At 38.0% G+C, this 21,584-nt stretch overlaps 1 protein-coding gene and 1 long non-coding RNA gene across 10 annotated transcripts; one reads left to right on the top strand and one right to left on the bottom strand.

Annotated features, from left to right (window-relative positions):
- Window positions 1-409: 409 nt before the first annotated feature.
- On the bottom strand, window positions 410-21,028 carry ABRAXAS1 (abraxas 1, BRCA1 A complex subunit). Of its 9 annotated transcripts, XM_064285641.1 has the most exons (11): window positions 20,852-20,874; window positions 16,676-16,766; window positions 15,272-15,317; window positions 13,755-13,791; window positions 12,579-12,694; window positions 10,319-10,385; window positions 6,748-6,941; window positions 5,877-5,996; window positions 4,016-4,100; window positions 1,591-1,705; window positions 410-843 (listed from the first exon to the last, which is right to left on the bottom strand). In XM_064285641.1, the coding sequence occupies exons 5-11, from the start codon at window positions 12,590-12,592 to the stop codon at window positions 410-412; spliced, it is 1,029 nt and encodes a 342-aa protein (XP_064141711.1). In that variant the 5' UTR covers window positions 12,593-12,694; window positions 13,755-13,791; window positions 15,272-15,317; window positions 16,676-16,766; window positions 20,852-20,874. The 9 variants fall into 9 exon arrangements, with proteins under 9 accessions (XP_064141711.1, XP_023409069.1, XP_064141714.1 ...); XM_023553301.2 differs by lacking the exon at window positions 12,579-12,694; XM_064285644.1 differs by lacking the exon at window positions 12,579-12,694 and having other exon boundaries at window positions 10,319-10,368.
- On the top strand, window positions 839-2,845 carry LOC135231436 (uncharacterized). Its single transcript, XR_010322056.1, has 2 exons — window positions 839-1,352; window positions 2,533-2,845. It is a non-coding gene; the product is annotated as an uncharacterized LOC135231436 (long non-coding RNA).
- Window positions 21,029-21,584: the final 556 nt, after the last annotated feature.

The raw sequence follows: 21,584 nt of genomic DNA, 5'->3' as shown, positions 1-21,584 counted from the left end.
TTAGTATAAGTATGTCCCAAATATTTGCACGGTATCCAGCGTTTCATCTGCCAAGCCTAGCCATACCGTACTACTTATCATCACTTAAGGAGTAGAACCTTTATTGACAGGTATAAAATTTTCATATTAACTTCTTTCCACATTGTGAAAATGTGTGTTTCTCTTTTCCAGTTGTAAAGAATGTTGTACAAATTTAGAAAAATGCATCTATTTAAGCCTTTCCCTCAACATTTTGGAGGCAAAAAAGTTTGATTTTAAAATAAAAATATCTGATGTTTTAAAAGTACTTTATGAAATACATGCATCAGAATTTATGTATTACTGCAAATAGCACAACAAAATAAAAACAATAGAAATGTTTGGCTTTACCCTTCAGTCGATCAAAAACTTCCTTTTTTGCCTAAAAGGATCAAAATGTAGGCGACTGTGGATATTCACCAGAACCCTTCGTTTTCTCAGTGTCCTCATCAGTTTCTGGACTGCTCATTGTGGATGCTTTTTCTTGGTTACTACTGTCAGTATCTGTTTTAGACTGATTGTTTTGTATCTCCAGCAGCCGTAATTTCTTGAATTGACATCCATCTTCCGTGTCTGATGCTTTTCGCTTAATTATTTGTCGTGTACAAGCCTGGTTAGATTCAGGAACATCAGTGTATTCTACCATTAAGGTCAGTTTGTCTACCGCATCAAGATGGTGGTTGGTGTTACAGCAACTTTTAGAAATGCGTCTATTTTTTAAAGAGATAACACATGAATGAAGAAATTCAGAATCTGGAAATAAGGTCTGTAAAGCTTGACAAAGAAAAGTGTTCTCCTGAGGTTCTTCTGGGACATTCTTCTCTCCTAAACAAAATAAATAACAGTTCAATATACAACATTTGCTCAAGCTATTATAATTAGCTAGTTGTTAGTAAATTTAAAAAAGATTTTAACTAAACCATTATATCAAATTATCTACAGTGAGAAAAATGATATGCATAATCCCAAATTCTAATTTATAAATTTTTATTAGGCTTTTTTGTACTGTACTCCTATCTTTGGTTTCACTCAAATTTTGTGAAGTCACACCATTTCTAACAAAATTAAACTTAAGTTGTATTCATTAATATCAATAATATGTTGTTGTTAGGTGCTGTCGAGTCGGTTCCAACTCATAGTGACCCTACGCACAACAGAACAAAACACTGCCTGGTCCTGCACCATCCCTACAATGTTGTTATGCTTGAGCTCATTGTTGCAGCCACTGTGTCAATCCACCTCATTGAGGGTGTTGCTCTTTTTTGCTGACCCTGTACTCTACGAAGCATGATGTCCTTCTCCAGGGACTCATCCCTCCTGACAACACGTCCAAAGTATGTAAGACGCAGTCTCGCCATCCTTGCTTCTAAGGAGCATTCTGATTGTACTTCTATTGTAATACCACGTTCTTTGTTCAGTGTGATTTAACAATACTGATAAGATGACGACTTTTAACCTCAAGGTGAACAGATTCATTGTAGTCAGTGCAGTTGGCTCATACATGAATTCAAATCAGTGAGAATTTTTTTTAAAGCATAGGAAATACTGATGTGTTAACTTGTTACTTAGTACCTGCTACTTGGATCTGTGCTTGTTTTCTTTTTTTAATTTCTTCTTTTAATCTGTTTACATCTTCTAGTAGTTTCTCTACTGCTCTCTCACTGTGTTCTACTTTTTTGCATATACTCTGCAAAATAAAATAAGGGCACAGATAAAATTCCACGTTATGTATAGTCTAGATTCACAAATCTTTGGTAATAATATCAAATACCACTGCCTTCATGTAAATTTTATTGTGTTGTGTCCTGGAGGAGCTCAATAATAATATGCACTTGTGTAGTGCTTTATATGTTATAAAATGCTTTCCAGATGTATTATTTCTTTTATACCTAGTTTATCATGTCAGTTATTTCCCCCCACACAGAAATAAAAACCTGAAGCAATACTGAACTCAGTTTAAAACAAAAAATACTGTCCTATTATAAAGTGAGAGATTCATAGTTGCTGTACACATTTAACATTATGAAACTGATAATGAAAATTTTTTAAAAACCCTATATTTTACTGTTGTGAAAGCAAACTATTGAAGATGTTAATTCCCGTAAGACTGCTTTTGAAAAGCAGTCTTCCCTTATGTGTCATCAGTTTTAAAAGTACTAATATACCCTTCGACTCAGTAATGCCATTCTGGGAATATATCTTAACTGAAAAACAAAGTTTATTTAAAATTTAGTATAATATCAAAACAAGTCACTAATATCCAATCATAGAATAATAAAGTTGTTACTGCCAGTTTTAGTGGATACTTTTTAGGTGTCTGTGTAGCCTGTTTCTCATGGAACTTGTTCATCCTGCACATAAGAGTTGGCCAGAAACCCCTTCACCTATTTCTATCCCTTGCTTTCACTCCACCTTCCCCCTAGCTCACCACTTCAGGTAGAACCAATCCTGTGATCTCCTGAGAATTTAGAAATATTACAAAGCCAACTGGTAAATCCTAATGTCTTCCAACAGAAGAGATCTAAACACAGGAGCTCTGTGCTAGCCATACTGTGGTTGACCAGTGGATGAAGACATAGGAAGATCTGTAGATAAATGAAGAAGGAGACCAATGTGCGGACACGGGGAGGAAGTTCTGATGGCTTTCCAGCTCTTGATTCTAATTCCTTCCTGAAGCCCACAGTTCCTGTGACATATCTCTACATTGCCCTATTTTACCCTGAGTTGGTACTTTTAAGTGTTCTAATGTACTGCTCTATGAAATATACTGCCATTAAAAATAACTGAAGACGATATACTGCTGTTAATAATAACTAAAGACTATGTAGCAACATGAAAAATGATCAAATGAAAAATCATTGTACAAATTTATAGGGCCTCATAACTGTCAACTATGTAAAAGTGTGTGTGTGTATACACACACATACTAGGAAAAAACCAGAAGAGAATATGGCAAAGTTAAAATTATAATTGTGGGATTCTGTATTACCATTCATATTCAAAAATAAAATACTGTGTAGTATTAGTAATGTGTAAAATGAATTAAGCCCTTCTCTTAGATGGCACTAGTTTTTTTTTTTTTTCTTAGTGTTTTATACTGAAAAGTATGTTGGCCATTGGAAATACACCCCTTACATCTCCTGTTGGGAGAGCACAGTAGACTCACAGCCCCAGCTGCTACTCTTGGATCCACCACTGTTTGCGCTAAGGCCACACTTCTTCCAGGCTGCTCCTAGACAGTGACTTAGCACAGTGTGGGTATTAGTGCAAGTCCATTCTTGGAGGACGTGGAAATCCTCTAACAGGCAGCTTCATTTGAAGTACTCCTGAACTGTCTTAGCTGAAATTTTCTTAGAACAGCACTGCAGACTGAGACTCTCCCTACCCAATCCTTCCCATCCCCCCACATCCCTCTTCTCTGGGGTCAGACTTGCATTGTAGTCTAAAGGTTCTCCCTGCCTACCTGTTCTGCCTACTTTATCCTTCTCAAGCGAATAAATCTCTTGCACATCTAAACTTGTCTTGATGTCTACTTCTCAAAGCACCCAAAATGACACAGTGAGACAGACTTAATACTGTGGTAGACTGTATTATTCCCTCTTTATACTGTAAAAGGATTATATATCCCTGCTTTTATTGCTAGAAGTGACATGCCAGTTCTGAGAAGTTTTAAGACCTGTTGTGAATTTCCATCAGCTTTGTTGCTCTTTTCCTTTTGCTATGAGAATAGTATGTCCCAGATAAGGGCTGATCCTTTAGCCTGGATCCTGGACTAAAGCTGACATTTGGAATAGGAACGGAGCTGCAGCCAAGATATGTAAGAATAAATCCTTTCCATTGTAAGCCACTGAGATTTTGGTGTCTTTGTTACTGTGGCAATACTGACTAATACAGTTAATATAAAATAACCAAAATATCAGGTTACCCCCTAAAAAACTTCACAGTAATCAATGTGCTGTGAACTCTAGAAGTGGTCTTTAAGTATTTGGTAACTTACCCTTAATTCCTCTTGTAATGAAGCATACATTTCATTTATCTTATGTACCTCCTTTAAAGATCCATCTTCCTTAAAAAATTCAGAGCTATAAAAAAATATCATTTCCTCAGGTAAATGTCCAGAACTCATTTTACAAAGTTGGAAAACTTCCTTATAGTTGGTAAGTAATGAAAGATTTTTTTTACAGGCTTTGTAGGGACCATCAGTTTGTCAACCTACTTGTATCCTGTAAAACCAACCTAAACGTCTACTTCATTTTATCTTCACATTAACTAACTTTTTAGGTCCATAAGTACTATTGCCAGACCTGAAAAAAGAGGAAAAAGACTGAAGGATGGAGGAGAATTAAAGGTCCCTTTTTCGCAGTTGGGACAGGCCATCAATTAGAAAAAAATTTTGATCAAATTTAAGGCACTGACTGAAAAAGATGCCGCTATTTTATACACCACAAAGAAAGAAAATAAATGCTAAGAAGGCATGGTTTTTAAGATGCATCCCAATTTCAATAATAAATGTAAAAAAAGTGTATCTTAGAATGAATGAAACACAACATTCAATTCCTATATAAAGTACATTGCTAAGTACTGTGAGGACACAAAAATGAATAAAACCCAGTCCTTTATCCTCATGAAGTTTATACATTCTCTAGTAGGTACCCTATAGTACCAGTGTTGCTATTTTGGATATGAATTATTCTTTTACTTAATGGCCACAAAAAAAGTTACACCTAAGCATCCTATAGTATGAGTGAGAGTCTTGGTTGAAGCCTGATTTTTTTTATTTAATATTAAAGTGCAATGGATCGCCTTTGTGTGGCCTTTCTCACCATGGTCTTGTAACTCCCACTCAGGTGACTGGGCGGGACTGTGCAGATAAGGTAACCATGGCCCACCAAAGGGACTGGTCAGCTTTTGCCATCCCACTGTGCTGGAGGTGAGCCATCCCAGAGGTGGGAAGGGAGAGAAACCCACCACCAAGGAAGAACAACCAGGAGCAGAAAGCACATCCTTTGGACCCGAGATCCCTGTACTGAAAAGCTCCCGGAATCAGAAAAGAGAGAGCTCAAGAAGTGGTGGCAGAGAAACAACAGCAGAAGATGGCTAGAAAGCTGAGTGCCAGGGGGCGCCTCTGGGGACTTACTGGCAGGAGCTAAAGAGCTTTGTAACACCTGCCTGAGCAGGGCAAAGGCCTAGGGCCAGACAGAGGCGTACCTGCAAGCACAGCTGCTGTCCTGAAGGAAGAACTGGATCCTGAGTGTTCCTGAACCTGAATTATAACCTGTTACTTCCCTAACAAGCCCCATAATCGTGACTATTGTCTGTGAATTCTGCGTGGTCACTGCAATGAATTATCGAACCCAGCAGAGGCAGACTGCCATGGGAGGGACAACTGGTGTCAGAACTGGTAAAGGTGGCAGAGAGAGGAGGCATATCTGACCTCCATCTCGTAGGAATCAGCCCTGGGCTGTTGTTCTTGATCCTCCTTGCCCCTTGTGAAGAGGAGGTCAGATCACGGCCCCCGTGCAGTTCTTGCACATACCTAGTCTAATTCATGGCTTTAATTAATATTAATTTTATAAAATTATTTTGAGGCTATTTATTCTAACCTAGAATAGATATGTTAAAATGTGTAGGATGTGCAACAAACTTCTCCTCTGCTTTTTTTAATTTTATTTTCTTTAATCTATAAATGGGCAAGTGCTAGAAGGAAATATGGAGAAAGTAAAAAGTGTTCAGTTTACTAGAATAATGTGATTATTATTCTGTTTCCCTCTCATTTTTATTCTGCTGTGGTTTGTTCAAATAAAAAATTAATTTCAGAAAATAAAGAGTTTTGTGGGGAAACAGTTGAAGAATCTCACCTGTGTGTTTTTACTGCTCGGTTAAAACCAGCGGACATACAGGAACCTGACACAGTTTTATAACCCAGTTGTTCAGACATGCCCAGATTGGCGACCACTAAAGGTACCCTATGAAAAAGTCTGAAGAAATAAAAATTTACAATATCAATTTAGAACAAAGTGAAAAAATAGCATCTATTAATCTATCTACAAAAAGTATTTAGTAGACTACTCTTCCTGTACAAGATTAAAAAAATAACAAAAAACTCCCATTCCTTACTACATACCCAAGATAGAATTTACTGAACTGAGGCAACTGGTTTTTAAGTTATGAATGTGCATGGTAAAAGATTATTGTGTGAAAAAAAACACTTCAATTCCTATTTTAACTGGTTAGCAAGTATAAAAAGGCAGTATTGATAGGAGACTTATTTCCTGCATATAATAAAATTAATCTTAGTGGATACTCTTTTAATTCTTCTATTTTATGAAAATGTATTTTCTACAGCTTATGGGGAATCCCTGTTGACTCATCAACAAGAACCACCTCTGCGTCTTTATAGAGACTGTAGAAAAGCTGCTCAAGTACCTAGGCTTAAGTTCAACATTATATTCTTTATCAACCAGTATCTAAAAGACAAATATTTTTTCCACCTTAAATAGTGAGTAACAGCAAATCTTCAGTGCCAGAATGTAAGTCAACATTCCACACTGGGCTTCTGGTTTCCTTATCTGATCTTCATTTTCTGAACTACGAAGAACAAATGATAAGACCTACCTCAGAGGGTTACTGGACAATGTAATTCGACTACTTGTTAAGTTGCAAGTACTATACAAATATTAGGCATTTTCTTCTATTAGCTTCAGGAGCCAATAACTAGCCAACATTTACCCTTCTTGAGGTTTATGTAAGGCATGTTCCAGCCGATGAGTGGAGCAGGTTTCTGTTGTTATACTTGGTGTCAGTAGCAGAAAAAGAAGTTCCTGGTTTGAAAGATGCTTCTGTAAGTTTTTGTGAAGCAGTCTCTCTCTGAACGTCATAATCTGATCTGAATGACGTCGGAATTTGTACCAACCTACCACGTTCTGAAAGAATATAGAAAAAATATCCGGTTTATGTCTTAATAATGGATATAATTATTATGTCTTACTGTTATAATTAAACAATAAAATTGACAACCTTAAAAGATGACTGTCTTAATATTCAAGAAGATAGCATATACTTTTATAAAGTATGCAAACTGACTTGCAGTTTAATTAGCTTCCCACTCAGTTATAGGGTTACTCTAGAATTTTATTCAAGATAGAGTAGGGGAGAAAGGAAATTCTAAATGCCCTCCAGTTTCTTTTGTAACAGTTGTTATCTTGGAATCTTAATCTCTAGTTAAAATTTAAATGAAAATGCCAACACCATTTTCACATAATAGGCAATTTCTCCCTGAAAACAAGTTAACTTCCTATAATGGATACTTGGTCTGTTAAATAAGTAGATGAATCTATAGTTTTTACCTGAAATTTAGATGGGGATGATACAGAGTTGATTTTGAGACAGAATAAAATCATATTAAGGGATTTGTAAACTGTAGCATGCTACACAAGTATATTGTTAGTATCAATAAACCTTTTTTAAATGGAAAAATAAGATTTTTAGTAACTAATTGTTAACAAAGAAAAACATTTGCTTAGAGATCTGTGACACTGTCAGCAAAAAAAACAAAAACAAAAACCAAACCTGATGCCATCAAGTCAATTCTGATTCACAGTGACCCTTTAGTGCAGAGCAGAACTGCCTCACGGGGTTTCCAAGGAGCAGCTGGTGGATTCGAACTGCTGACCTTTTGGTTAGCAGCCGAGCTCTTTAACCACTGCTTCGCCAGGGCTCCATTTTCAGCAACTAAGTTTTATATTTACACAGTTAAAGTGAAGAAATTAAAATTACTTCTCCTTAAAAGTAAAACGTAAATGCAAATTAAAACCACGATGAGATTCCATCTCACACCAACTAGACTGGCATTAATCCAAAAACACAAAATAATAAATGTTGGAGAGGCTGCGGAGAGATTGGAACTCTCATACACTGCTGGTGGGATTGTAAAATGGTACAACCACTTTGGAAATCCATCTGGCGTTATCTTAAACAGTTAGAAATAGAACTACCATACAACCCAGAAATCCCACTCCTCGGAATATACCCTAGAGATACAACAGCCTTCACACAAACAGATATATGCACACCCATGTTTATTGCAGCTCTGTTTACAATAGCAAAAAGCTGGAAGCAACCAAGATGTCCATCAACGGATGAACGGGTAAATAAATTGTGGTATATTCACACAATGGAATACTATGCATCGATAAAGAACAGTGACGAATCTCTGAAACATTTCATAACATGGAGGAATCTGGAAGGCATTATGCTGAGCGAAATGAGTCAGAGGCAAAAGGACAAATATTGTATAAGACCACTATTATAAGATCTTGAGAAATAGAAAAAACGGAGAAGAACACATACTTTTGTGGTTACAAAGGGGGGAGGGAGGGAGGGAGGGAGGGAGGGGGCTTTTTATTGATCAATTAGTAGATAAGAACTGCTTTGGGTGAAGGGAAAGACAACACTCAATACAAGGAAGGTCAGCCTAATTGGACTGGACTAAAAGCAAAGAGGTTTCCGGGATAAAATGAAAGCTTCAAAGGTCAGCGGAGCAGGGGCTGGGGTCGGGGGAACTTGGTTTGAGGAGACTTCTAAGTCAATGGGCAAAATAATTCTATTATGAAAACATTCTGCATCCCACTTTGAATTGTGGCGCCTGGGGTCCTAAATGCCAACAAGCGGCCATCTAAGATACATCAATTGGTCTCAACCCACCTGGACCAAAGGCAAAGGAAGAACACCAAGGTCACACGACAACTAAGAACCCAAGAGACAGAAAGGGCCACATGAACCAGAGACCTACATTATCCTGAGACCAGAAGAACTAGTTGGTGCCCAGCCACAATCGATGTCTGCCCTGTCAGGGAGCACAACAGACAACTCCTGAGGGAGCAGGAGACCAATGGGATACAGACCCCAAATTCTCATAAAAAGACCATACCTAATGGTCTGACTGCAACTAGAGGAATCCCAGAGACAATGCTCCCCAGAACTTCTGATGCCACAGGACAGGAACCATCCCCGAAGACAACTCATCAGGCATGAAAAGGACTGGTCAGTGGGGGGGAGAGAGATGCTGAAGAAGAGTGAGCTAATTAAATCAGGTGGACACTGGAGAGTGTGTTGACAACTCTTGACTGGAGGGGGGATGGGAAGATAGAGAGAGAGGGAAGATGGCAAAATTCGCATGAAACGAGAGACTGAAAGGGCTGACTCAATAGGGGGAGAGCAAGTGGGAGAAGGGAGTAAGATGTATGTAAACCTACATGTGACAGACTGATTGGAATGGTAAACGTTCACTTGAAGCTTAATAAAAATTAATAAAAAAAAAAAAAAGTAAAACGTTTTTATAGATATATCTTAAAATGCCCAAATAAAACTGGGAAAAAAGCCTAAGCTTTTTCAACAAACCATTTTTTTAAAAAACACTTCCTTTATTGAAACTATGATGATTCTCAAATCAAGGATCAAAAATTTTAAGAGGAAAAAAATGGCTGTTGCTATTAGGTGCCGTAGAGTAGGTTCCAACCGAGAGCAACCCTATGCACAACAGAACAAACATTGCCCCGTCCTGAACCATCGTCACGACTGTAGCTATATTTGAGCCCATTGTTGCAGCTACTGTGTCAATTCAGAAAAATATGGTATTCAGAAAAAATTCTGTATTTAGAAAAAAATCCGTTTTCATAATTTAACATTTTAACTGAACACCAAGTATGCCGTGAGGGATTCAAATTAAGTGCTGTATAGTCTTTGCAATATAAAAAATAGTAACTGTAAGCTAAGGAGATTAAATGTAGGTGTTTATATCTTTAAAATAACAGTAACAGATTAAGTGCTAAAATGAATGGTGCTGGGAAGACGTTATGAGAATACCGTAGAGGGAGAGGCCGAAGTTAATGGCTGTAGTTCAAGGCAAAATGCGAACAAGATTAACAGTTTTACTGACTAGTTTTGTTTTCAGAGCAACCCCTTTGAATTTCTGGAACGAACAACCCTTCACATGCCTAACAGGATATTATGAAGATAAACACTGCTTGAAGCCCTGGTGGCACAGTGGTTAAGAGCTCAGCTGCTAACCAAAAGGTAGGCAGTTCAAACCCACCAGTCATTCCTTAGAAACATTATGGGGCAGTTCTACTCTGTCCTACAGAGTTGCTGTTAGTCATAATCAACTCGACAGCGCTAGGTTTTAAATACTGCTTGAACGTTCTGTCAAAGTACTCATAATCTTAGGAGCCAAAAATAATGTAAAAAACAACAACAGGTAAATCAGGAAATTTTATGATTAGTGGAGGTAAAATTACAATACCTTTTTGACACTTGATAATATTTTCTTCAGTGCTTGCTCATTTACTTCACCTAAAGAATTATAAAAGCTGTAAAAGCCAAAAAAGCCAATATTAAAGACATTTCGAATAAGCTAAAAGTATAATTTAGTTATTATTATTCATTAGTACTTTTTTAGTTACTCTTAGCCAAACTACTCAACCAAAATCCATGTAACCATTTACTTTTTAGATGAAATCCTAAAATAAATACCGAAACAGATAAAGTTCTCAAATTAATAGGCTTAAAGTAGCAGAAACATGAAGTCCATAAACTATGAAAGTGGAAAAGGGGTGGAGAAACTTATCAAGAGATAAGTGTAGGCATCATCACATTTTTTACCCTAAAACAAAACAAAAATCTAACCACTAAATACAGGTATTAGAAACTAAGCATACAGCCAGTACACAATTCATTTACAATTTGTTTAAAAAATTCTTTTTCTAAAATATTGATACATACCAAATACACAACAGGAGTTATGAAGCACATAACAAAAGACAACTTATTCATTGCTAATCTAAAAAAAACCGATTGCCACTGAGTCGATTCCAACCCACAGCGACTCTATAGGACAGAGGGGAGCTGGCCCATGGGATTTCCAAGGAGTGACTAGTAGATTCAAACTGCTGACCTTTTCATTAGCAGCCACAGCTCTTAACCACTACGCCACCAGGGCTCATGGTGTTTTCCATCGCCTCATATGCTTGTGAAAAGTGGACGATGAATAAGACTGAAGAATTGACGCCTTTCAATTGTGCTGTTGACGAAGAATATTGAATACACCATGCACTGCCAAAATGGGGAACAAATCTGTCTTGAAAGAGGTACAAACAGAATGCTCCTTAGAGGCAAGGAAGGCGAGACTCCGTCCCACATAATTTGGACATGTTATCAGGAGGGATCAGTCCCTGGAGAAGGATATCATGCTTGGTAAAGTAGGTCGGCAAAAAAGAGGAAAACTCTCAATGAGATGGATTGACAGTGGCTGCAACAATGGGCTCAAGCATAACAATGATTGTGAGGGTGATGCAGGGCCCAGCAGTGTTTCTTTCCATTGTGCATAAGGTCACTATGAGTCAGAACAGACTCAACAGCACCTAACATCAACAATAACAATCTCAGAGATAAGACAACTAAGCCAAGCCTCCAAAAAGCTACACTTAGATGAATAGTGGTTTAGGAGGTGGTTAGTTTTTTGAGGGGTAAGTTTTAGTTTAGTTTAGTGGTCTTTGTTCTTTAGCTGGAATGTCAAAGATGTAGGAAAAATGAGAGGATAATTGCTAAAGATTCTAAAATATTTATTCTAGGTTTCTTTCCCTTCCAATAACAGATTACAAATACTATTTTCTTCCTTTTAGCATTCATTGAGATCAACAATGCTATTTTCTATGATAATGAAATATCTTTGTTATGCAAAATCTGTTATAAATAATGTTTACTGGAATAAGCTTTTAGCGGTGATTCTAATCTGTATACTGATAAAATTTCGTCACATAAAACTGAAAAAAATAGATCTTAATAGGCAGAATGTTTTTTAACTTACAATCACTTACATTAAAAATTTCCCATTAAAAAACTGTAACGGAAAAATTGACAAAGCATTCTACCTACCAAAAGGAGGATATCAGGCTGATCAAACTGATCCCTCCATTTTACCTATTTTTATAGTTCCAATAGGAAAACTCTTAAGTACGATAATTTATTCACATATTTCTCTAGCATGGTCCATTTCTGAACTCCTCCAACTGGGGCATAAGGTAATATACCAGGGTGTATAAGAAACCACGGAGCCCTGGTAGCACAGTGGTTAAGAGCTCTGCTGCTAACCAAAAGGTGGACAGTTGCAATCAACCAGCTGCTTTATGGAAACCCTATGCAGCAGTTCTACTCTGTCCTATAGGATTGCTAGTAGAAGAAATCAACTCAATGGCAATGGGTTTTTATAAGAAACCATAGGATAGCAGTGTAAATCTTCTGTGGAAGCATCAATTGTACTTAAGTTTTTGAAGAGGAGATGGGGGGCATTTTAAAACAGAAACAGATGTACTGTGCAGTAGAAATGTAAACTGCACAATTTTTTTTTAAAGTGGCTTTAAGTTTTGGGTTTCAGTGGGCTGTTTCCCAGGCGCCTCCCTAGACTTGAGTTAAGCAAATCTGTTTCAATGTATTAGAACAGGACTGGCAAACTTTTTTAGTAAAGGGCCAGGTAGTAAATATTTTAGACTTTGCAGACCACATACAGTCTCTGTTGCATATTCCTCTTCTTTTATTTCTTAAGATTTAAAAAAACGTAGAAATCATTCTCAGCACAAGGGCCATACAAAGGCAGATCACTGGGGCCATACCGTGGCAACGCCTGTATTAGAGCATAAAACTGGGTATTAAAGCTTATCAAATTCAGACTCCAAGAAGTGCAGTATCAGAAGATTTTGCTTTTAACATGTTTACTATATTATTCATAACAGAAACAACAGGATGGTATAATGAAAAGAGCTTGGGTTAGAATTCAGAAATCTGATTCTTCTTTATTTTCTACCATTAACTAGCTCTTTGGTCTTTGTTAAAACATTAACTTTCTAGCCTATTATTATGTTGTTAAGTGAAAACAATGTAATAACCATTTCAAGGGGTTCTCTTTATACCTTTTCCTCCCTTAGTCCCTTTGTTTTCTAAGAGCTAAAAGGCTCAGCTCTGAGACTATTAAATTGTGTTATTATTAAGGTGATTGCCAATAGATACTGAATCAGTTACGTTTTTTCACTCTTCCTCTTAATCCTTTGCTGGCCCAGCAGATCCCTCAAGGGAGTACCTTTTATGAGTCTCTAACCAAGAATCCCTGTATGTCCATTGTTCATAAAGTATGTACATCTACCTCAATAAAAAGTTAAAAAAAAAAAAAAGAAGGCAGTGTATTAGACCTAAGAATTCAAGCTTTCACCCTAGAAAGGCAAAAGGAAGACAGGTGAAGAACTAAACTGGTTAATAGACAAAAGATAATATTAAAAAAAAAAAAAAAAAAGGATAAATAAGGAAATAGTTGGTAAAATAAACAGGAATAAAAAGAGAGGGAAAAAAGGGCTACTGCTGATAATCTAAGAGACTGTGTCACTGAGTTTATAATATGCGATGTGGAGACCCGGTGTGAGAAGGAAAAGCAATTATCAAGGTAAGCTGATACCTGAGAAAGGCAGTGGAGCCAAGTTCACATAAAGAATATAAACACAAGAGAAAGAACCACTAGACAGGACGGACAATGCACAGGTGAATTTTCAGCTATTAAAAAAATGTAGTTTCTTGTTAATCAACATCATCATATACAACGGATAACTAAGATACTTTGCTAATTTTAAAAATTACTTGTAGAGAATAATTTTCATGATGGACTATTTACTTGCTATTATAGTAATATTACTCACCTAAAAAGTTGATAGCATGGAATATATTTCTGAATGTCTGAGAAAAAAGAATTCATAGTTATAATTACATTAAAAACCTAATAGTCATTTAAATAGCATATATCAAGCTCTTACTTCATGCCAGAAAATGATTTACCATTGAGTATCTCAGTTAATCTGTAAAACAAACCTATGAGATAGATGCTATCACTCTCTTCATTTACAGATGAGGTAACAGGAAAGAGAAATTAAGTGGTTTGCCCAAGTCCCAAGCTAGTAGTACAGTCAAAGTCCAAACTCAGAGGCTTACTCATAATCAGAATTCTATATTCCCTCTAAATAATGGTTGAACAACATCAACATAAAAGATAAGCTCAAAGTTGCTATATTTTTATTGAGTTCTAAAAAGGTTATTATGCTCTAATTTTACCAGTTGAATATAAACAACTGTTAAAGGGGATTATCTTTTGTTGTAAGTAGTTGTTCCATGAAGGATTTGTCAGTGTTACCTACAGACTAAAGAAACAAAAACCCAACATCTTTTAAGAAATTGTATTCTCTTGTCAATAGTAATACCACATCTAAATAGGAAAAGTGACCATCCTCTTTAGACATTTTTCTTCTAGCAAATGCACTTAATAACCTCAAATAAATCTCTATCTGAAAATACACTAAAAACAGTCTTTGTAACTTATAGCCTGCAAAACATACTCTGGTGTATATATACAAAAAAAAAAAAGAAAGTATAAAACTGATGGAAATGCCATTAGTTAACCAAAGTAATGTAGTAAGGTGTCAATCTTGGATTTCTGACGTTAGCATCTGTTTTAAACTAATCCAACATCTTAAAATAATTGGAGTAAACACTAAAGTGTTCCTACAGCACACCTGCCTGGTGCCTTAAAGCTCAGCATTGTGCCTAGCAGAATGTAGGTGCTCAATAAGTGTTTGCTGAATTAAACTAAACTCCTCAAAATGGGTGGCATGCTAATTTCAATTAGGAAAAAAAAAACGCTCTAAGAGCTTGGTCTTAAAGCTCAAGTGTCAGAACTAAAAAAATAAATAAATAAATAACAACAACATTAGCAAAGTAAAAATACAAACTATAAAAATAAAAGACCAAACGCCTTAAGTTGTAACGTATAAAACAATGTATAAATCAATAAGAAAAACAGCCCAGTAGAAATACAAAGACTGGGAATAGGCTTGTCCTTTCTTTTCAAAGGAATACGCAAAAAAAAAAAAAAGGTAAAAACATGAAAAAAATCCTGAACCTCACTGATAATTAAGAATTGCAAATTAAAAGTTTTTTTTTTTTTTCACCTATCAAATTGGAAAAGATGAAAAGATTTGACCACTGGTGTTGGCAAGAGTATGGGGACCCAGGTATTTTCATATACTGTGCAGAGGAGTTTAAAATGATGAACTAGCCTACCTCTAGGAATTTGACTTTAAGATATACTCAAAGACACAAAGGTTTCTGTACTAAAATGTTCAAAATGTTTGTAATAACAACAACAAAAAAGAAACATTCATACCTGGTTAAATAAGGGATGCAACTTCGATGTAATGGGAAACACGGAGCTATTAAAAAGAATGAGGAAGAGCTGTATGCACTGATACTATTCTGCATTAATGATATCTTGGAGATATTTCTGCATATATATAATGATTCCATTTGTGTAAATAAAAATATATATATTTATATATTTGCGTTTTAAGTGTATGATTATGAGTTAAAAAAACCAATGAAACTGTTAACAGTGGTTGCTACCGAGGAGGCTCTAATGAGTGAGGAATTTAAATTTTTTATTTTCTACTGTATACTCCTATTTTTAGCCTTTTAAAGTGACAAACAAAAAATGATAATGAGTATACACTAATATAATCTTTCTGGAAAGCAATTTCCTTATATCAAGAACTTAAAAAATGTTCATACCCTTTGACACTGTAACACCATTCTCAGGAATCTATCTACAACACATGTAGACATATCTTTATGTACGAGGAGGTTTGTTGTAATATAATTTATAATAATGAAAACCTGGGAACAGTCTGGTTATAATTTAGTTAAAAAACCAAACCCCTCTCCAACTACCATCGAGTAGATTCCAACTCATAGCGACCCTATAGGACGGAGTAGAATTGCCCCATAGAGTTTCCAAGGAGTGCCTGGTGGATTCAAACTGCTGACCTTTTGGTTAGCAGCTGTAGCTCTTAACCACTAGGCCACCAGGGTTTCCAATTTAGTTAAAAGACTACTTAAATTAGCAAGGCCATATAGTGGAATATAATGCATTATTCAAAACTATGCTGTAGATTATTTCACAATAGTCTACACACTGACACATTATCATGATGCCAAACTTTTTATAAAGTATTTTGTTTAAAAATACATACATGCTTAAGAAAAAACTATATATTAGATCATCAGAAAACTATATATTTTAAAGTTCCTTTTCCTTTTTTTTCCCTGAAAGAACAGCTGCCACCAGCTGTGGCTGCTTTACCACCCCACTCCTCAAACCATCTGTAGTCTGGCCTTTTTCCCATTACACTCCAGTTAATCGTCTTCGGGCTTTTCTGCAACATTTAACACTGCTGATCCCAAGATTTTTCTAGAAACTATTTTCTTTGTTCTTGGTCTTGCTTATTGGCTCCTTTTCCTTTTGCTGGGCCGTCTTCTTCTGCCACCTAAATATATACAGGAGCTGTTTCATTTTTCTTGTTCCTCACAGTAGTCTTACTGCTTCCTATGTACCATGTTTCTCTTCCAGCTTTAGACCAGTCCTTGGTCTTAATTTTAACTGAGAAGTAAGGAGTAAGATATATTCTTCTAAATGCGCTTTTGGGTTTAATTTTTTTTTTTCTTTTTTAGCAATTTTAAAACAGTAACTTTAGCATAAACTATCAACAGTTGGAGACAGAAATAAGTGACTCACCAATTGTATAAACAACTTCAACATCATCCATTTGGGAGTCAGTAATGCTATTCTTGGCTTCACCTTTCACTTCCCCAAGGAGAAAACCTTCCTATGAGGATAAAAATAAGAAGCAGTATATGGACTACCTGATAGAATTACCATTCACTTAACCCATTGCCAATGAGTCTATTCCCACCCGTAGTGACCCTATAGGACAGAGTAGAACTGCCCCATAGGGTTTCCAAGGCTATAAATCTTTACAGAAACAGACTGTCACATTTTTCTCCCTTGGAGTCACTGGTGGGTTTGAGCCTCTGAATTTCATCTTCGCAGCTGAGTGCTTAACCACTGTACCATCAGGGCTCCCCCATTCACTTAACTAACCAGTATTTCCTGAGTATTTTACAATGTATTCAAATGTACGTAGCAGCTGGAGCGCACACAAAAGACCAGAGACACTTCTAGTTCAGGCGTCAAACGTGAGTAGTTAAATTTAAAATGTGTAGAACCGAACAAAACCAAACCCACCGCCGCCGAGTAGATTCCGACTCATAGCGACCCTATAGGACAGAGTAGAACTGCCCCATAGAGTTTCCAAGGAGCACTTGGCAGAAGAGATTGTAAATATCTTGGTGATTTTAGGAAGAGGGAAGAGATTAATTAACATGGCCTGAAGTAACTGGAGAAAGCCGTCCAGGGCTGGAATGGAGCCGACCTTGAAGGTGGCTGGGTTGGATTTACATAGGTAGAGCGTAAAGCGCTTAGCTAATACTTGGAAGCACCAGCAAAGACTTAAAATCAGGAATGAGCACACAGTGTTTGACCAAGCAGGAATAAAGCAGTTTGTCCTGGAACAAAAGCCTCCTATCTGTAAGGAAATCAAGGATCTATAGGATAGAGCTATTAATGGAACATCCCAAATGTCAAACCAAAAAAAAAAGCAACGCAAACCCGCTGCGGTGGAGTCAATTCCGACTCACAGCAACCCCATAGGACAGAGTAGAACTTCCCCATAGGGTTTCAGAGCAGCTGATGGATTTGAGGGAACCCTGGTGGCTTAGTGGTTAAGTACTACGGCTGCCAACCAAGAGGCTGGCATTTGGAGTCCACCAGGTGCTCCTTGGAAACTCTACGGGGCAGTTCTACTCTGTTCTATAGTGTTGCTATGAGTAGAAATCAATTCGATGGCAGTAGGTTTGGTTTTCGGTTTGGGGTGGATTTGAACTGCAGACCTTTTGGTGAGCAGCCCAGCCCTTAGCCACTGTGTCACCAGGGCTCCAAGCCAAGACATCCAGGTTAAATGACACTTCTAGGAGCCACTAGAGGCCTCAGAACTACGAAATGACACAATGATCAGTGTTTTTACTACAGAACAATAAATTTGTAGAGCAACATACGAAACATTAAAAATTTGGAATTCATTATCATACTCTGCTCTCTGAAAGAACTGTGAGCCCCAATTAAAAAAAAAAAAAACAGGCATTTTGCCATAAAAGTGGTGATTTCCTTGAACTTCAGATAATTCAATTCTTTCTTTTGGCACATTTAAAGACCTAATGTGCTATACAGACATTTAAGATTTTAATGCATTTTTTCCCATCTCCTGAAAAGGAGAGAGCACGAAAGAAAGCCCTCCACAATATAAGTCTACCACAATCAAAGGGGGAAAACAAAAATCTGGAACTCTACACTCTAGTGTTATTGATTTTGATATTCCCAAGAGCAAACCCTGGGAAATGAAGCAAGGGCAATGCAAGTGCAACTATTCAGGAAACCACCCCTTTAAGACTTTGAGAACAATATCTGAGAAACAGGAGCCTTTCAAACTCTAAAGTTACTTCCCAAGGGCTCATCTCAGAAGCTATAGAGGATTTAAGGATCCATTCTGTTTATATCTACACTGAGGGCATTCCTCAAGGGCATGAGAAACTTGTAAAAGATCAAAAGGCAGTCTTTAAAACAGAACAAGGGGATACTGTGTGGTTTAAAGCCAGGAAAGGTGTGTGTCAGGGTTGTATCCTTTCACCATACCTATTCAATCTGTATGCTGAGCAAATAATCCGAGAAGCTAGACTATATGAAGAATGTGGCATCAGGACTGGAGGAAGAATTCATTAACAATCTGTGTTATAAAGATGACACAACGTCGCTTGCTAAAAGTGAAGAGGACTTGAAGCACTTATTGACGACAATCTAAAACCACAAGTCTTCATTGTGGATTACAACTCAACGTAAAAAAAAACAAAAATATCCTCACAACTGGACCAATAAGCCAAACCACGATAAATGGAGAAAAGATTGAAGTTTTCAAGGATTTCCTTTTACTTGGATCCACAATCAACACCCATGGAAGCAGCTGTTAAAAAATCAAAAGGTGCACTGCACGGGACAAATCCGCTGCAAAGGGCCTTTTTAAAGTGCTGAAAAGCAAAAATGTCACCTTGAAGACTAAGGTGCACCTGACCCAATCCATGGTGTTTTCAGTTGCCTCAAATGCATGCAAAAGCTGGCCAATGAATGAGGAAGACCAAAGAAGAACTGACACATTTGAATTGAGGTGCTGGACTGCCAAGAGAATGAACAAGTCTGTCTTGGAAGAAGTACAACCAGAACACTCCTTGGAAGCAAGGGTGGCTAGACTATGTCTCACAACTTTGGAGATGCTATCAGGAGGGATCAGTCCCTGGAGGAGGACAACATGCTTGGTAAAGCAGAGGGTCAGTGAAAAAGAGGAAAACCCTCAACAAAATGGATTGACACAGTGGCTGCAACAATGGGCTCAAGACTAACAATGATTGGGAGGATGGTGCAGGTCCAGCAAGTGTCTTGTTCTGTTGCACATAGTGCTGCTATGAGTCAGAATTGACTCAATGGCACCTAACAACAAGGGCATTCCAAAATAATTTCCACAGCTACACCTATTAACCCACTGCTGTAATGGACTGACCCACAGCTGCCCTATAGGAGCCTGTGGAACTGCCCCACAGGGTTTCCCAAACTATAATCTTTACGAAAGCAAATTACCACATCTTTGTTCTGCTAAGTGGCTGGTAGGTTCGAACCATCCACCTTTAGGTTTGCACGGAGCCCTTAATCACTGTGCCACCAGGGCTACACACATATTAGAAATGATTGTATAGTTGGTATTTTGATAGATGTTAACCTGTAAGGTTATTCAAAACTGCATAATAAAATATATTAATTCTGACCTTTATTAGAACAGTGCCAAAAAAAAAAAAACTGGCAAGACAGATCCAGTATTATAAAATGGGTACAAAAGTTAGTATAAATCACTAAACTTTATTCAATATGGTGTTTTTTAAACAGTACAGATTTTTTTTTTTTCCCAGCGAGTTACTAAACACTATAAAACACCACTTCCGAGGCTTTTCGTGTTTTTTTTTCATAAGTTTTAGAAAATACACCCTGTATTTGAAAAACTTTCATTAAACTTCATCTGAAGATTTTTGTACCTAGGAAAATACATAAAATAAGCATTTAAATATTTGAGGATAAACAATGTTTATGACGGAAGCACTGGAAAAGGAACTAGCTGAGCCCTTACAATTTTAATAAATTTGATACCAATGCAAACATATAAAAGTCTGCTATCCATTACATTAAATAAGCTTTTTCACCCAGTTGTTAATTTTCACTAATATTTCCAAAAAAATAGTCACCGAGTGCAACATCTATCCTAACATCTCAAAAACAAAAAGAAAACACAGTTGCTGCTCTGCATGAAAAAATTTACAGCTGTCTTTAAAATGACACCGTCGGTAATTATGGAAAACCGAAAGTTAGCAGGCAACTCTCCTAGCGGTGGCGGGAGGTCGCTAAGCGAACTCTCTTTCCTTTCACGCCCAAGTCTGACCCGAAAAAAAGGTAGACTGATGAAAGGGAGAGAAATGCGGGCATGTGGCCACTCGGGTCCGGGAACCGATACAGAGGTTAAAGGAGGGAGGACTAATCTAGGGAGACTTTAGCAGCAGAAAGCACATCAATGACCCCCAAGGAGAGGGGGAAAGGCAGAGACACCAGGGGAGAGCCGGCGAGGGGGAAAAAGTAGGCAGGCGGGCGGGCGGGGCCGGGGCGACGACGGTATGCAGGCTCCGACTGCGGCCGGGGGAAGGAGGCCGTGCGCCAGGCCTCTTCTGAGGTGACACCGAATCCCGCCTCGCACCCTCGGCTCACCGTGTCCGAGTTGGTGTTGAGGTGCTGGAAGGCCAGCGCGCCAAGCACAAAGCCGGAGAGCACCGCCGACGTGCTCTCGCCCTCCATGCTCTGGACGCCACCGAGCTGCCCGCGGGGACCCGAAGGGGCAACTAAACCGGGGCTGACGGGGTTTACCACTCGGAACGTTGCAGCAGCGACGATGCGGGGGTGGAGCGAGGAGGCGGGGCCTGCGCCTGCGCACAGGCTGCGGCGCGCTCCGCCAAGGCAGGTGGATGGGCGGCAGTCAGTTGGGGAGAGCGCGCCCAGGCAGCGGTAGGCGAGCGCGGCTGTTGGAGGCGTTCTTGCCCGGCTTCTGGCTGGAGTGGCAGTCACTCGCTCCTGACAGCCTTGCCCTGACGTCCGCTCCCAGTTGGGCACCTCAGCAGAGGGCCACGGAGAGCGTTTTGGTGGCCAGCAGCTGCTTAGGGACCCACGGCTTATATGCAGAACTATCTGTTGACAGAGTCATTTTAAGACAAACAATGGTTAAAAGAATAAAAGCGTTGCTGAGTGACATTTTAACACCACAATGGATACGCCACGTTTATACTTTTAAAACTTCATTAAATTGTCTCTACTAGAACTTTCCAGAGATGTCCCCTCCGGTTGTGTGTGTGTGTGTGTATGTGTGTCTGTGTGTTTTGTTTAGTTCTTTGTTTTCATTTTTCTTTGCTTTCAGAAAGTTAAGGACTCAAGCTAATTTAAAGAATAC

This window comes from Loxodonta africana, chromosome 5 (genome assembly GCF_030014295.1).
Source record: "Loxodonta africana isolate mLoxAfr1 chromosome 5, mLoxAfr1.hap2, whole genome shotgun sequence".
NCBI lineage: Eukaryota > Metazoa > Chordata > Mammalia > Proboscidea > Elephantidae > Loxodonta > Loxodonta africana.
This window is presented reverse-complemented; position numbering and strand designations above follow the sequence as displayed.